General features: G+C 38.1%; 1 protein-coding gene across 1 annotated transcript; it reads left to right on the top strand.

Moving 5' to 3' along the window:
• Positions 1–8,529: 8,529 nt before the first annotated feature.
• LOC148525445 (chemerin-like receptor 1) lies at positions 8,530–14,931 on the top strand. The gene is made up of 2 exons (XM_088470966.1): positions 8,530–8,588; positions 13,808–14,931. Exons 1-2 carry the CDS (start codon positions 8,530–8,532, stop codon positions 14,670–14,672), a joined length of 924 nt encoding a protein of 307 aa, XP_088327092.1. The 3' UTR covers positions 14,673–14,931.
• The last annotated feature ends 551 nt before the right edge of the window (positions 14,932–15,482 follow it).

The raw sequence follows: 15,482 nt of genomic DNA, 5'->3' as shown, positions 1-15,482 counted from the left end.
ACAGTTAACTTCATCAACTTCTGCCTGGGCAAAAGCTTTCTGATTTTCCCAGGATAAAAGTTGAGAGGGATGAATTGTATCTACTATTTTTAAAATACTTACATTATTTAAAAGAGAAAAAGAGTGATGCTCCCTTCCCTTATATCAATTATTACCACCTGCCTGGCAACCAGTAAAATAGGGACACTCACAGTTTCATATTGTCAACTTTAGCTCCAGCCAGTTCAGAATGGGACTGGAGTCTGTAGAGGTGAGATGGGCTGTCAATAAAACTTGAGTTGCTAATTGTCAATAATTATTGTAGTAGTATATTAATAAATCTAATATGTATTTCATTTGACATGAAATGAGGGCCTAATTCAGACCTGCTCGCGAGTGCTGAGCGCTCGCAAGCGGGTCGATGTTGCCCAAGTGCGCATGCGCACGACGGAGGTTGCTCCGTCGTGCGCATGCGCGAGACCCGGATAGTGACGGGGATGCCGTCGATCCAGGTCTTGCACCAAAGGGGGCATGCTGTCGATGGTGAGTTACAGCACGCCCCCTTTGGTGGGCATGCCGGGGGCGTGGCTGGTGAGACGGAGGCGTTCCCATGGGAATGCCTCCGTCTGGGTCCGGCGCCACTGACATCACTAGTGATGTCAGTGGGAGTGATTTTGGCTCTGATAGAGCCAAAAGCACTCCGGGCTTGCGGCAGATGAGACCCTACCACAGGGGTCTCGTCGCAAGCCCGATGGTCGTGATGGTCTTGCGACCATCTTTTGGGACATTCGCATAAGCTGTGGGTGGTCACCCACAGCTATGCGAGCGGCCAGGAGGCCGCTCCAATTTCAGCTAGGACGGCCCTGATTCAGAGCGAGCGCTCTTGTCAGAGCGTCCGGCTCTGAATCAGGCCCTGTGTTCTGAGTATGAGCTGTAATACTTGCCTGTTTGGTGAAGCTATGCTAATGAATAATACCAGAGTAAGCTACTGTAGACCAAGCTGAATGGACAGAAGCTCTAGTGTTTGCAGGACACACATGTCAGTATGCATGCGGTCTGTTGTGATGTATATCTAATGGTTTGCTCAGCAGATGTGAAGAAATACATTGTAAAAGCTATAAGGAACGTATTTGGAAAAACATGTAAGTATTTTTATTTTAAGGAATGTGCAATTTCAGTGTATATTCTGAATTAGCCTCTTTTTTTAATTGAAGCAATGTGTCATTTAGAGTATATTGTTTGTCACCCCCTAAAATGTATAAGATTCAATAATATTAAAGCTGCACACAAATTCAATGAGTTGCTAGTTTCATTTTATAAAATGATCATCATCTCTATTATCATCCTCATCACTTTCATCCTAATCACCATGTTTATCAACCTCATCACCATTATCACCATCACCACCATCATTATCCTCCTCATATTCATCACCATAACACCATAATCATCATCAACATTATAATCATCATCTTCATCACCATCATTGTCAACCTCATCATCATTACCATCACATATTCATCACCGCCACCATCATTATAATCCACCAAATTACCAGCATCATCATCACCATCATTATTATCCTCATTACTATCAAATTCATAATCACCGTCTTCATCATCATTATCCTCATCACAATCATTATCATCACCATCATCATCTTCTTCATCACCATCATTATCACCATCATCGCTATTATCATCATCATCAACATCATTATCCTCCTCACCATCATCATTATCACCATCCTTATCCTCATCATAATCATCATTATCACCATTATTATCATTATCTTCATCACAATCATCATCATCCACCACACCATCATTAACATCCTCATGACCATCATCATCATTATCACCACCATCATCTTCATCATCATCAATATCACCATCATTTCCATCCCCTTCATCACCCTCATTGCCATCATCCTCATCACCACTATGAGCATCATAGTCATCCTGATCACCATCATAATCCTCATCATCACTACCATCATCATCAGGAAATACAGAGCCTGATTCAGACCCACTCGAAAGTGCACAGCGCTCACAAGCGGGTCGATGGTCCCCAAATGTGCATGCGCCACCTCTGGCATGCATATGCGCGAGACCCATCCTGCGATGGCAGCTCTGTCGCAACGGGTCTCGCTACAAGACGGGGAGGCTGTCGATGTTGATTGACAGCCCGCCCAGTTTTGTAGGCAGGGAGGGGGGGTGGCTGCACAAATGCAGGCATTCCCTTAGGAACGCCTGCCATTTGTGGTCGGCCCTACTGACATCACGAGTGATGTCAGTAGTGCACTTCCTTCTCAGGCTTGTGGGAGCCGAGAACTGAGTCCACTCAGGCTTGTGGGAGCCGAGATCCTACCACAGGGTCTCGTCACAAGCCCTATCGTTGCGATAATCGTGACCATCACCAGGCCACTCGCACAAGCTGTGGGTGGTCACCCACAGCTTTGCAAGCGGCCTGGAGGCTGAAAAAAAAAACGCCCTGATTCAAACCGAGCGAGCGCTCGCCAGCAGCGAGCGGCTCTGAATCAGGTCCATAATCTGTAAATAGGGATTATTTTGTGATGTTCATTCATTACTTTGGTGGAGATAAATAACTTGTATAAATAAAATAATAACTTCCATCAATAAAATAAAGACAGTTTTCTCTTATAATACTGACCAAATAAATCATTATAGTGGGGGTCAGGAGTATTGTGTCGAATTTGTTTTTACATTGTTAAATCTCCTAAATAGACAATTGTCCACAAAAAGCCTACATGTTCAATGCAGGTCATTTATCATAAAAGCACATATGTCTAGTGGCTGGTTAAAAAAAAGAACAGTGAATAGTTTTTACAAGTATAATTATGTTTTTGTATATAATTTACAATTAAGACTAATTATAAAATGATGAATCATTACATTATTTATATAATAAATTCTAATCAATAGAATAATATAAACGATTACTAATTGACTTTAAAAAGATATACAGCATTGATCCTATCCCAAATTCTTAATTAGCATCAGTAATAGGCATCCCTGGATGGCTTCCTAAAAAGCGCTGATAACACAAGTATGGGATGCCCAAGCTATAGTGAAAACCATATTCAAAATTGATCAGAGCAGTACTGGTGCCTTTGTGAGGTAACTTTAAAAAATCCAGCCACTCCCCTCCAATTGGCAACAAGACCTTACCGATTATCTAAAAAGAGTAAAGAAAAATATAGACACAAAGGGGCATATTCAATTGATTGTGAGGTTTAGCGAGGAAAAAAACGTAGGTATGCGCGCTCCCAATACCCGTGGTATCCAATTAAAAAAAAGTGATCACAGGTTTTCAGCTCTGAAAACCCCGCGCCACGTAAAAAAAAATTACATTTACCTGCCGTGGGGTCTCTGGTGGTCTCCACGGCTCCCGGTGGCCTCCCCTCCATCTTCTCACTGGGGTGGGGGCTGCTGCTAGGCTCCAGGGGCTGCAGGGAGGCACAAGTGCTACTGAGAGATATAGTTCTCCTAGCGCCCATTACGGGGGGCATGCATACACTTGTGAAGGGGGGAGGACACCAGGGGTCACACACAAAAAGTCATTCACTCATACACACACACTCACCAATACACACACACACACTCACTCATACACACTTACAAACACTAACAAACACTGACACACACTGCATACTTACCGCAGCTGCAGACCCGACGCTTGATGCAGAATCCAGCGCTGCAGTAGGTAAGTAATTAAGGACTAACTAAGCTAACTGGAAACTTCCAATTGCTTAATTATTCTTCAGGGGGAGTGCTGCTGGGGTTCCACTAATTTTTCCTAAAAATTAATGATTTTAAGAAAAATCAGACTTGCTTTGGAGGTGCGAGGAAAAAAAACCTACCAGCACTCAAATAAAAAAAAACACGCACCTAATTGAATAGCAAAAATCCCCCACCTGTAGGAAAAACCATGCAGGTGCGGGATTTTTGCTATTCTCGCCCCTAATTGAATATGGCCCAAAATGTGTCACTTTTGTGTGTTTGGTAACACAGCCAGAGAAATAAAAATGTTTAGTTACCAGGGATAATTGAACAAATAAAGGGTGTTTTGGGGTTGCTGAATTAAAAAATGAAAGTAGTTTTTTGAGTTGGCTCTAGTTACCCTCAAATAGTAAGGAACTTAGCCATAAGACAGGTATGTGGGAATGTATCGGACAGTCCAGAAAAAGAGACATGTGAATATACTCAGTTTTCACATGATCATTCTAGAACAGGGGTGTTTAACATGCGGCCCTCCACCAGCATGTGGAACTAAACATCCCAGCATGTACTGCCACAGTTTTGCTATTAGGGCATGTTAGAACTGTGGCAAGGCATGTTGGGATATGTAGTTCCACAGCAGCTAGAGGGCCACATATTTGATGCCACTGTTCTAGAACATTCTTCCTCTGTACACAAGTGATCGGCCACCCAACCAGCAGTCAGTTGTGTTTTTCTTGTTTCTCAAAAATTAGAGACAATCTAGCAAAATTGATGTCATATTCGGAACCAGCTCCAACAATATACCACAAAAAGCCCTCTAATATGATTGCCATTAAAATGATTGTAGAGCAATGTACTTGGCTGTAAAATAGGCAAAGTGCAACTAGAAATTCACTTTGCTGCTGAAGTGTAACTTGATGATGCAACAGGTCACACAATAAGGTCAGAGCTGGCTCAAACATCAACTCATTGTGAAGAGTGAAAAACATCTCAGAGCAAGAATGTGTCATATAATATCATGAGATTTCCTCTTTGCACGGCTCTGCAAAACTAGGGGCCTGATTCAGAGCCGGACGCTATTTGCGGTCGTTCGTTCTAATAAAAGGGGGTGGCTATTCAAATGAACCATTTGCTCATTGCGGTCTGTTCACGCCTATAAGTCTGAACAAGCTAACAAAACTTGCTGTCGAAATTTTGAAAAATCCGCTCCCTGGCCGCTCGCACCATACGTCATGTCCGCTATTTAATAGATTAATCGAATACATCGAACAGCGTATGAACTGCTCGCTATTCTTGTGGCTGGTTTTTCCAACCACAATTTTGCGAGCAGTTCTGACTATAAAACAACCAAGTGACGTGGGCAATGATACTGCTGTATTAATTATGCACACCCATAAAACGCCCGTTTTGACCTTTAAGCACGCCTGGGTTCTGATCTCCACTCCCCGTTTTCAAGCACCTTCCCCTGTTACCACCCACATACACCTCCCTCTGTCACTCAAAATAGCAGGCATTCGCTATATAGCGAACAAATGATTTTCGGCCGCACTGACTGGTTCGCGCAAGGGTATTACAACCCGTACGCATGCGCAGATGTGCGAACATCGCTCGGAACGAACGAGCGGCCGCTTACGAGCGGCTCTGAATGAAGCCCTAGGCTCATTGGTGAAATTAACCTGTATTCAGCTCCTTTACAACATGCAGGTGAAAACTGCTGAGTCTCTTCATACGCCACTCTCTTACGTAACAAACTCATGCTCTTTGGTATAAAGTTATGGGCACCAGCACAATCAGAAGAGCATGGTAATACCAAAGAGGGCATTGTGCTGTGTCTCGAGCAGTTTGTGCTCCATACTTGATGCACAGTGCATACAAAATTAAGGCTTGGGAAAACTGCATGAGATGAGTGTAATTAGCTAAATAATGGGATATGTTCCTATATTAACCGCCCTTGATTTTAAGTTAGTTTTTGCTTCTAACTCTCACTGAAATTAGTGTGATATTGTGGAACAGAGTACTATCTAGACAGATACACATCTACAGTACTAATCTTCAATAACAACAGAAACTGTGTGATAAACTAATATCCATATGTAACGAAGTTGCTGTAAAATCTTAGAACAAAATCTCTTTGGTGAACCAGCCAGTTATAACAGTTTTATTAAAAATACAGTCATTGCTTTGCTGCTCTGTGAGAAGAGTACTATGCATATTAAGAAGCTCAATTGGAAACAGAGAGGTGAGTTAAATTTAGAGTGAATTGTATATACACATATATATATATATATATATATATATATATATACATATATAAAACACATCACATATACAGTTGCGCTTTTCCTTAGATAGGGGAATAAACCCAGCTACAAGAAGCAAATTTGCTCCATGACATGTTACAATACAAAGAGTGAAGTAATTTTCTATATAGATATATAATAAACAATGCTGTTAATTCCTAAGTGATTCATGTATCATTATTAATGTAAATCTTTTAAAAAAATTTAAATATTCGCCAACAACAACTCAAGTTAGTATAGCATAATTATGTAACTGTATTTAAATGTATAAATATTTTTGTTTGTCTGTTTATTCTGTTTTCCTTTTATTCAGTGCTCTGGAAAAGCTAATTATTTGTGGAGACAAAAATGATTTACTGAGACAATATTTTTATAAAAACTATTCAAACATAAACATCCACAATTTTTATTTCCATCTATAACAACAAAATCTGTGCAATTGCCATACTAAGGTAAGAGATCATGGATAATAAAAATTCAAATAATAAAAGTTTGTAAAACATGTACAATTTTGATTGTAGCTTTGCTTGGCCAAAGCTTGTGAAATTTTGTTTAAATTTAGCAAACAGAATAGAATGTGACCACTAGGCAAATCTTGAAGGAAGTACATGTACTGTACCAAAATTTCTGTTATTTCTAGTAGGTAATATTCAGAAGGTTAACCTAATTTATTATTATGATTATTATTATTATGATTATGATTATGATTATGATTATGATTATGATTATTATTATTATTATTATTAACCTTACTGCTATTGATATATTGTAGATGATGGACAAAGTTTTACATGATTACACTTTTCAAAATTGTATAACTGTTGTTCCTTAAAAAAATATTTATATTGTAAAGGAACAATAAATTGTTGTACATGAAAAATATAAGGAGCATTTGGCATAAAACTACAGCAGGCAGTGGGAAGAAAGTATAGGCAAAACTCATGAATAGCAACATAACTCTAAAAAGAGTTCCACAAAAATTAAAGATATCAACAGAAGCAGATGAGTTTGGACAGGTCTTTTTGGTTGGCTGGAGAAAAAATAGACATTTAAGCAGAAAGTCAAGAAGGATAAACCTGCAGCAATAAAAAAAGGCAAATAATTAAAGGGGAAATGGAAATATTCCATCAATGTTTTTAGGATACAATTTAGAGTACTGTTGTCCATGATTTTAGCTGGGAACTAATGTACTGGAAACTGAGGGATGGATAGTACTTGGACGTGCCTTTTTGATTGCCTGGAGAAAAAATAGACATTTTGGTTGGCTGGAGAAAAAATAGACATTTAAGCAGAAAGTCAAGAAGGATTCGGCAGCAGCAATAAAACCAGGCAAATAATTAGAGGGAAATGGAAATAGTCCATCAATGCAATTTAGAGTTCTGCTGTCCATGGTTTTAGCTGAGAAATGTACTGACTACTGATGGATGGATAGTACTTGACATCTACTCCTCAATTCTACAATGGTTTGATTTAGGTCCTCCAGCACCTGCTACTACAGTACTTCAGTCATGTAAATGCTGTTGCTCCAATATCCATTTTCTAATATAATATCCTGTTAAAGATTTTAAAAGGAAATTTATTTTAACAAAAAGTTTTCATGGGCAACATATCTCACATAGGGCCTGATTCAGAGGTGGACGCAATTCCCGTCATGACTGCGATTCCGTATGCAGCAATTCTATAAAAATATGAAAATCCCGCAGCTGCTGGGATTTGTACAGAGTCACCCACTAGTGGTGTCTCTGATCTGCCGCTTGTGTACAAAGATGCACCATCAGTCACACCATCGATCATTTGAGCAAATATATGGCTGCTCAGAATGTCTACCAGAAGTAAGCCACCAGAGCCTTTGCAACTGCATAGACAGCTGCAGTCATAGTCAGAAATATGACCCTGAAATGATAGCAACATGCCTTCATTTGATTTGCCACCCCCCCATTAACTTACACTTATGGTCACTGTCAATCACTCTACAACTGTATTCTCACTGTGACCGCCGTCTGTATTCACTCTTGGCACATTTGTAAGCGTGACTCATACGCATGTGCAGTATAAAAATAAATCACTCAGCAAGGAATATATCAGTACTGCGTCCCATTGAAACAGGAGCATAATTATTTAAACATATACATGTACCCAGATTTTAGGTGCTATTTTTTCATATTATTGTTATCCAGTATTTACTTAATTTATGCACACGTATCAAAGGTTTACTGAAGTGTTCTTGCAGTAAAAATACATTTTAATAAAAGGAGATTGCAGATTCAAACATTGCACTTAATAAATACAATTAAGAGCAGCATACTCTTAGCATATTGCATTTATACAATTCACAGCATTTTTTTTTTTTTTCTTTATATCTCTTAGTTAAATTGAATGTCATATACTACTAATTTCAAAAGAGTATTTAAATAAACAGTAGAAATTATTTAATTTATTTATTTGTAGTTAACAACTGCAAAATGATTGTATACATGTATTGATGTGTTTGCAGGTGTTCAGCCAACATGAAGACCCCTGATTCAAATCACAGCTTATTTGATGAGACACAGGATTTTGGCTTTCAGTAAGCTTATTTATACACATGATTATCTATCTTATATATAAATGTATTGGTCTGTTTGTTTGTTTGTCCAGTTATGCATTTGAACACCTCTACTCTGATTGTGATGAAACCAATGTGAGGTGGTCCATTTGGATCCTGGCCATGTTTTAGTCGGGTAAGGGTCCCGGTCGGACCTCCCGTTGGTGTACATTTGGCAGAAATTTGACCCAGGGTTCCTTTTCTAAGCCATCAACTGGATGGGTTTGTATAAAAACTTCACAGAGTTGTAACTTTGGATCCCAGTCAGACCTCTCATTGGTGTATTCTGGGCAGAACTTTGATCTGGGGAGCCTGTTCTGGGCCTTCAACTGGATGGATTTGGGTAAAAACTTCACAGTGGGGTGGTAATTAACTTTAAATAGTTAGTGTTTTAAAAAAATATACCTTTTTAAGCAAAGCTGTAACTATACTTAAAATACACATCGCTGGCGGTTTTCACCTCCAGTCCCCTTGATTTACTATCCAGTAGTAGATTCGTAACCTCAAAATTGCCCACTGGTTAGGCTAAACCACAATGGTTTAGGCAAAACCACATAGAAAACCATAGATAGATCTGGCAAATCTATTCATAGGAAGTGAATAGTATATACTTATTAATTATAAGTGCAATAACTTTTTATTGATTAAGGGGGCAAAACAGACTGATGTTTGTATTATGAGGTAAAATATTTGTTGACTATATTAGGGGAACAAATTATAGTATGATTATAGTATGATTATATTAAGAGGGCAATCAATATTATTTAATAATTATAACATAGAGGAGATAATTATTTATGACAGGAACAACACATTATTTCATGATTGGTACCACTTATATTGCCATTAAATAATAAATGTTGCTCCATCAAACTGTTAAAAATTATTGCCCTCATATAATTAGTAAATATTGTTGAACCACTAATATAATGTTAAAATGCCCTTCATAGAATTATAATTATTTATTCATTCCTCGACAATATATACAGTATATTAGAAAATAAGTTTGTCTCATAAGATAATTAATTGTCTTGGCATCTTAATCATTAAAAAACAATACTTTTCCAAATTAATAATTGTATTCTTCTTTCTCAAATGCATATTTTGTGAGCAATTTTGCACAAACAGTTTTTATTGTGTTTTGTTTTTAAATTTGCCAAATTTCAACTTCATAAATTTTACAGTTAGTAATCTTAACATGTAAAAAAAAATATGATGGTAATTTGTAATATGGTGCTTATTAGTTTTAGAGCTGTTTGCCCTTTAGTAAACGTTCCCCGGTTTTAGAAAACCACCTTTTAGTAAATTTTGGTTAAAATTAAGCAATTTTTTTGTTCAGACCATCTTGATATTGGAAGAACATTTGTCTTCTCTTCAAGCTCAGCCTAGATTCTTATAATTATCCAATGTATTAACATTTAAAACAGACATCAGAATTACATTTAAGACATACTGTATCTACCCATCTACGGTATGTATGATTTTATTCCTGTTAATCAATAGGTACCAGATTTTGTAAGATGCTTCTATACAAATAATTTTGGTTATTTTGATTATAATCAATGGATTCATATTGTTTGTTTTGTTGGAATGTTCAGAAAGATTTCCTTACTCATTAAATATCTTTCCTGTTTTCAATTTTAAAACAATTCATAAAAATGGTGCATTGTTTTTCTTCTTCTTTCAAATAATGTACACAGGACAAATGTTATTAAAACTAGTGAGCACCATTACATCCTTATTAAAAAATAAACAAAAACAATGCCAATATTGGTAATACGTAGAGATTTTGGCCCAAAATTCATGAATGTAAATATTGTAGAATGTGTCAGATATGATAGATGGCCATCACAAGAGATCCCAATTCAGCTTTTATTAACTTAGTGCAAGTGTGTGCGTGTTTAATGAATAGAAGGTTTAATTGTTTACTATTGTTTTTCATAGAGATCTGCACAGACCCCTGTGTTTTGGTTTTGGTTCTAAACTCATCTTTGAATTTTGGATTTGGTTTTGCCCAACCACCCTTCAAGGGTTTTGGGTTCATATTTGGTTTTAGTGTGGTAGTTTTGGTTTTGGATTCCTCACAAAATCAATAAAAATAGCTAAAACATGTAATTTTGACTAGAGATGTGCGGTTCAGTTCTCCAGAAATTCGAATACACCCGAATTTCGGAAATCCGGGTAAATCAAAGTCGCAGTTCTAATCTCCTGAGGAGATCCAGTTAAATCCGGGTTGCAGTTGTGATCTTTTCGTGGTTCAGAAATTGGATTTTAAATCCGAATTTTCAGATTTTGTAATGCATAAATTACACGATTTTAGCTGTTTTTAAAACTTTTTATCTATTTATTTAAAAAAATACAGATCCAAAACCAAAACACTTGAGGGTGGTTTTCAAAACCAAATCCAGATCCAAAATCTTGAAGGAGATACAGATCCCAAACCAAAACCCAAACACAGGGGTTGGCGCACATCCCTAATTTTGACCTGTTTACATGCAATACAAAACTCGAGTTTGGTTTTTAAAAGCTGGCCTGGTTCGAGTCGGAGCTTCAAAAGAGAACCGAGATGGGACTCAATTCGACCCAGTAGCCCTAAATTCGGTTGTTGTCGGTTTTCTGGAAACCAGACCAGCAAATCTCTACTGTTGCATGATTCTGGATAATACCTCTGGTGATATTTAAAATATTTATTTAATAATATTAATTTACTTATAAGTGCCAGCATAATTTGTTGCACTTAATTATATTATATACTGCATATGATAAAAAATATTATCAATATTTTGTTTCTACAGTATATGATATTATAATGAATGGAATTTTTAAAATAAATTTCATTCATTTCCCTAAAGCTACAGATGTGCCCTCATACACCCAGTGTCTATAGGCTTTATGATGAGGGATGCCCAGTGCGACTGATACTCTCAGAGAGGAGTAGTGAACTGTAGTTTTATTTGCATCCCAGACACAGGAAAATACGACTCACTTCATACTAAAAATGCTGGTCTGTGACTTTAACTGCTCAGAAATTAGTTTTAAACAGGTACAAAGTTGCAGATGAAACACAATGGAACTTGGTGTGAGAAAAAGCTGCTACCACTGCATCATAGCCCTTCTTACGCAGATTCAGACTCATTCGCACACAGATATACAAGTGCCGCACATCAAATTGATCAGTGTTGTTTTATTCATGCAAATAATGATGCTCGGCGCGTCTAAGTTGCTCAGGATCTGGTGTGCCAAAAGGAACAGATATAGCATGACTTAGCAACAGTGCTAGATGTTCTACTCTCTATGTGCCTGATTTCTAGTCACATGCAATCTGTATGTAATGTTGATGTTGATGTAGTTGAGTGATTTTTTAGCAACTGTGGATGAGTAATAAATCTCTGAATACCCGAACAGCACATGTGCGAAACAGAGTGTACGCACACAGGTCAAGTAGTGATTGGGTCAGACAGTAACAGAAATGGAGCAGGAAAGTGATGGGTGTTCCTGAGCTGTGCCTGTGAGGTGGCTAGAAGTAAACGCAAAAAAAAGAGCCTCATGGTGTTATGGGAGTGATGCCGATCTATCAGTGAAATCAGCTACCTTCCCAGATGCACCACCGCAGCCATAGGAGGCCAGAGTCAGACAGTGACACTGTACCCGCCATAGGGCTGGTGCAAGCGTCGATGATGGCATCTAAAAAAATCACTGGCGGTATTACAGCATGAGGAGATGCAGAAAGTGGACATATCAGACCTTGCAGGTTACACCATTTGCATATTATAAAAGCTGCAACTCCAGCTACAGATGCAAGAGTGGCCACAGCAGTGACCATCCCTGAATCATGATCTATGTTTCTTCTCTCTATTTATAAATAACATTGGATTTGAAGAAACAGTACCAAAAAAGATATAATACATACAGTGGGGAGGACAAGTAATTTGGGTTTGGTATAATAGATAGACAATAAAAAGCAGATGTTAGACAGGCAATGGGTAGACAGGGAAACAAGGTTAAAAGGGACAAAAGGTTGACACAGAAAAAGTAGACATGGATGAATTTCAACATGGCCAGAATGACGACACAAAAATGCCTAACCCTAGCCTTCCCTTCTAGTGCCTAACCGTCTGGGTAAGTGCCTAAACCTAACCATCCCTTCTAGTGCCTAGCCCTAACCCTAAAAAAAATATATATGTGTCAACAATTTTGTGTTGACCATTTTTGTGTCGACCTTTTGACCCTGTTAACCTATACCTGTTGACCTTTTCTGTGTCAAACTTTTGTCCCTGTCTAACATCTATTGTCTGTCTAGGCATAGTTAAAATTTTTAATGTCTATCTATTGGAACGAAAGTAATTATGTGGTTGTGGATGCTTATCTTATAATAATTAATAATAAAACTTTTTAAAATAGGGGATTTAGGGCCTGATTCAGACCCGCTCGCGAGCGCATAGCACTCGCAAGCGGGTCGATGGCCGGGCAGTGTGCATGCACGGCGTGCACACTACGTGAGCGTGAGCCCCACAGCTAGCAAATTTTCACTTGCCGTGGGACTCACTGCAAGATGGGGCAGCTGTCGATGTTGATTGACAGCTCGCCCCGTTTTGTAGGCAGGGAGGGGGGTGGCTGGCCAAATGGAGGCATTCCCAAAGGAACGCCTGCCATTTTGGGGTGGCCCTTCTGACATCACGAGTGATGTCAGTAGTGAGCTTCCTACTCTATTAGAGCAGGGAGCTCACTGGGGCTTGCGGCAGACCAGACCTACCACAAGGGTCTTGCCGCAAACCTGATGGTCGCGATGGTCGTGACCATCACAAACCATCACCTGGCCACCCACTAAAGCTGTGGGTGGTCACCCACAGCTTAGCTAGCGGCCAGGAGGCCGTCCCAAAAAAAAAAAAAGACAGCCCAGATTCAGAGCGAGTGCTCTCAAAGAGCGTCCGGCTCTGAATCAGGACCTTCAAGCATGGTGACTTTGGACATTTAACTTGTTTACCTGTGTGCCAAGGATAATATAAAACTGCAATATTGTTTATTTTAGCAGGGGGAAATGTGTCTGAAAAAATCTGTACTGTGATGGGTAAAACATGCAACATGCAAATAATGGAAAATAATCATTCTTGAATTATTGTGCTAGGATTATATTTCTACATTTAATTTAAATACAGAACATAATTAATAGTAACACTATTTATGCTCTAATCTGCTTTCAGGACAACATCTGCTGTGCACTATAATCTCTCGGACAATCAGACGTTCTCTAATCGGACAGTATCAGATAATGACTCCAGTTATTCCCTAATATATACAGTGCTGACAATCATTTTCTACAGTATAATTTTTGTTTTGGGAATTGTGGGGAACAGTTTGGTTATCTGGATTGCTGGGTTTAAGTTAAAGACAGTTAGCGGTGTTTGGTTCCTTAACCTTGCCATAGCCGACTTCATATGTTGTGTCTCTATCCCATTTACATTCATAGAACCTCACTTTATTGTTAGTTTTGTCATCAATGCTGTATGGATTTTGAACATGAGCGCTAGTGTATATTTTTTAACCGCCATGAGTATTGACCGCTGTGTCTCCATAATGTGGCCATTTTGGTCCAAAACTTATAGAAAACCCAAATTAGTCTGCAACATTTCAGCAATACTTTGGGTGGTGACGTTTATACTAAGTTCTCCTCATATGTTTATAAACTATGGTAGTTATCATACAATATTGGACATCACCAGATTTGTCACCCTGTTTATTGTTCCTTTTTCGGTCATCTTAATGTGTTATTGTCTAATTTGTTTTAAACTTAGAAAAGTTAAAACACCAAAGAGGAAACAGCGACCCTATAAGATCATCACTGCAGTCATATTATGTTTCTTTATCTGTACGTTTCCAATTCACATATGTCCATTGCTGGAAACAGCTAATTATAGCATGAATAATATAACATATAACATTTCTATATGGTTGCTTTACTTCAACAGTTGCATCAACCCCATCCTCTATGTCTTCATAGGCCAAAATGTAAAAGGCTTTTTAAAGAATTCTATACCATCCAGACTGGAAAAAGCATTAACTGAATGATTTAATCAGGCTTGTAGGGATAAAATGACACTGACGAGTATATTTACTAAAGGGTTTTTAGAAGTGAATATGTTGCCAATAGCCACCAATCAGATTCTACTTAACAATTAGCTAGCACCTTCTAGAATATAATAACTAGAATCTGATTGGTTGCTAGGGGCAACATCTCTACTTCTAAAAACCCGCACTTTAATAAATATACCCAATACTTTCATTAAAGATACCACATTATCCTGTTCAAGTTTTGCCTTATATTTGTGCTGCCTAGCTTTATAAATGTAAGTTGTTACATGTTATTAAAAGAAATAAAAGCCGCAGTTATGCAAATAACACATATACGTGTGCTCTTGTTTCTGAAAGTGGAGATTCAAGAATTTGACCTACTTGGAGGTAGCCTTGTACATAATTTAACTTCAAATTAGCATAATATTCACAACAATTTTTATGTCTTGGTCCTGATATGGAAATCTCAATTAATCCAACAATAATCTGGTTCACAAAAGTGCAAGAGTAAGGTATTTTACTAGCAGATATCCAACTGATACATCATGCGGCATGAGGACAGTTCTAGAATGAAGAACTGACCCCCCCCAATATTGTTTATACACTTGTACTCTATAAGTTATTAGGCAGATTTAGCTGAACTAATGAATCACATTACATAATATAGGATAAACATTAATATATGTAATATAAGGAATATGTCCAAAAGCTCAAGGCCTGAGAAAGGAGAGGTGACCTATAGTCTTGGGCATTCTGACTATCAACGGGCAAAGCATCTGATATTTTATTATTATAGAGCATTATTAG

The sequence above is a fragment of the Taudactylus pleione genome, unplaced genomic scaffold (genome assembly GCF_031769625.1).
Source record: "Taudactylus pleione unplaced genomic scaffold, aTauple2 ptg000108l, whole genome shotgun sequence".
Taxonomy (NCBI): domain Eukaryota; kingdom Metazoa; phylum Chordata; class Amphibia; order Anura; family Myobatrachidae; genus Taudactylus; species Taudactylus pleione.
The sequence above is the reverse complement of the archived record's forward strand: the minus strand, read 5'-3'. Positions and strand labels throughout refer to the sequence as shown.

What these genes read in the sequence shown, in the direction of transcription:
- LOC148525445 (XM_088470966.1), top strand. Translation starts at nt 8,530, where the DNA reads ATGAAGACCCCTGATTCAAATCACAGCTTATTTGATGAGACACAGGAT. An exon ending in ACACAGGATTTTGGCTTTCA is followed by an intron (nt 8,589 to 13,807) that starts GTAAGCTTATTT and finishes ATCTGCTTTCAG; the next exon opens with GACAACATCTGCTGTGCACT.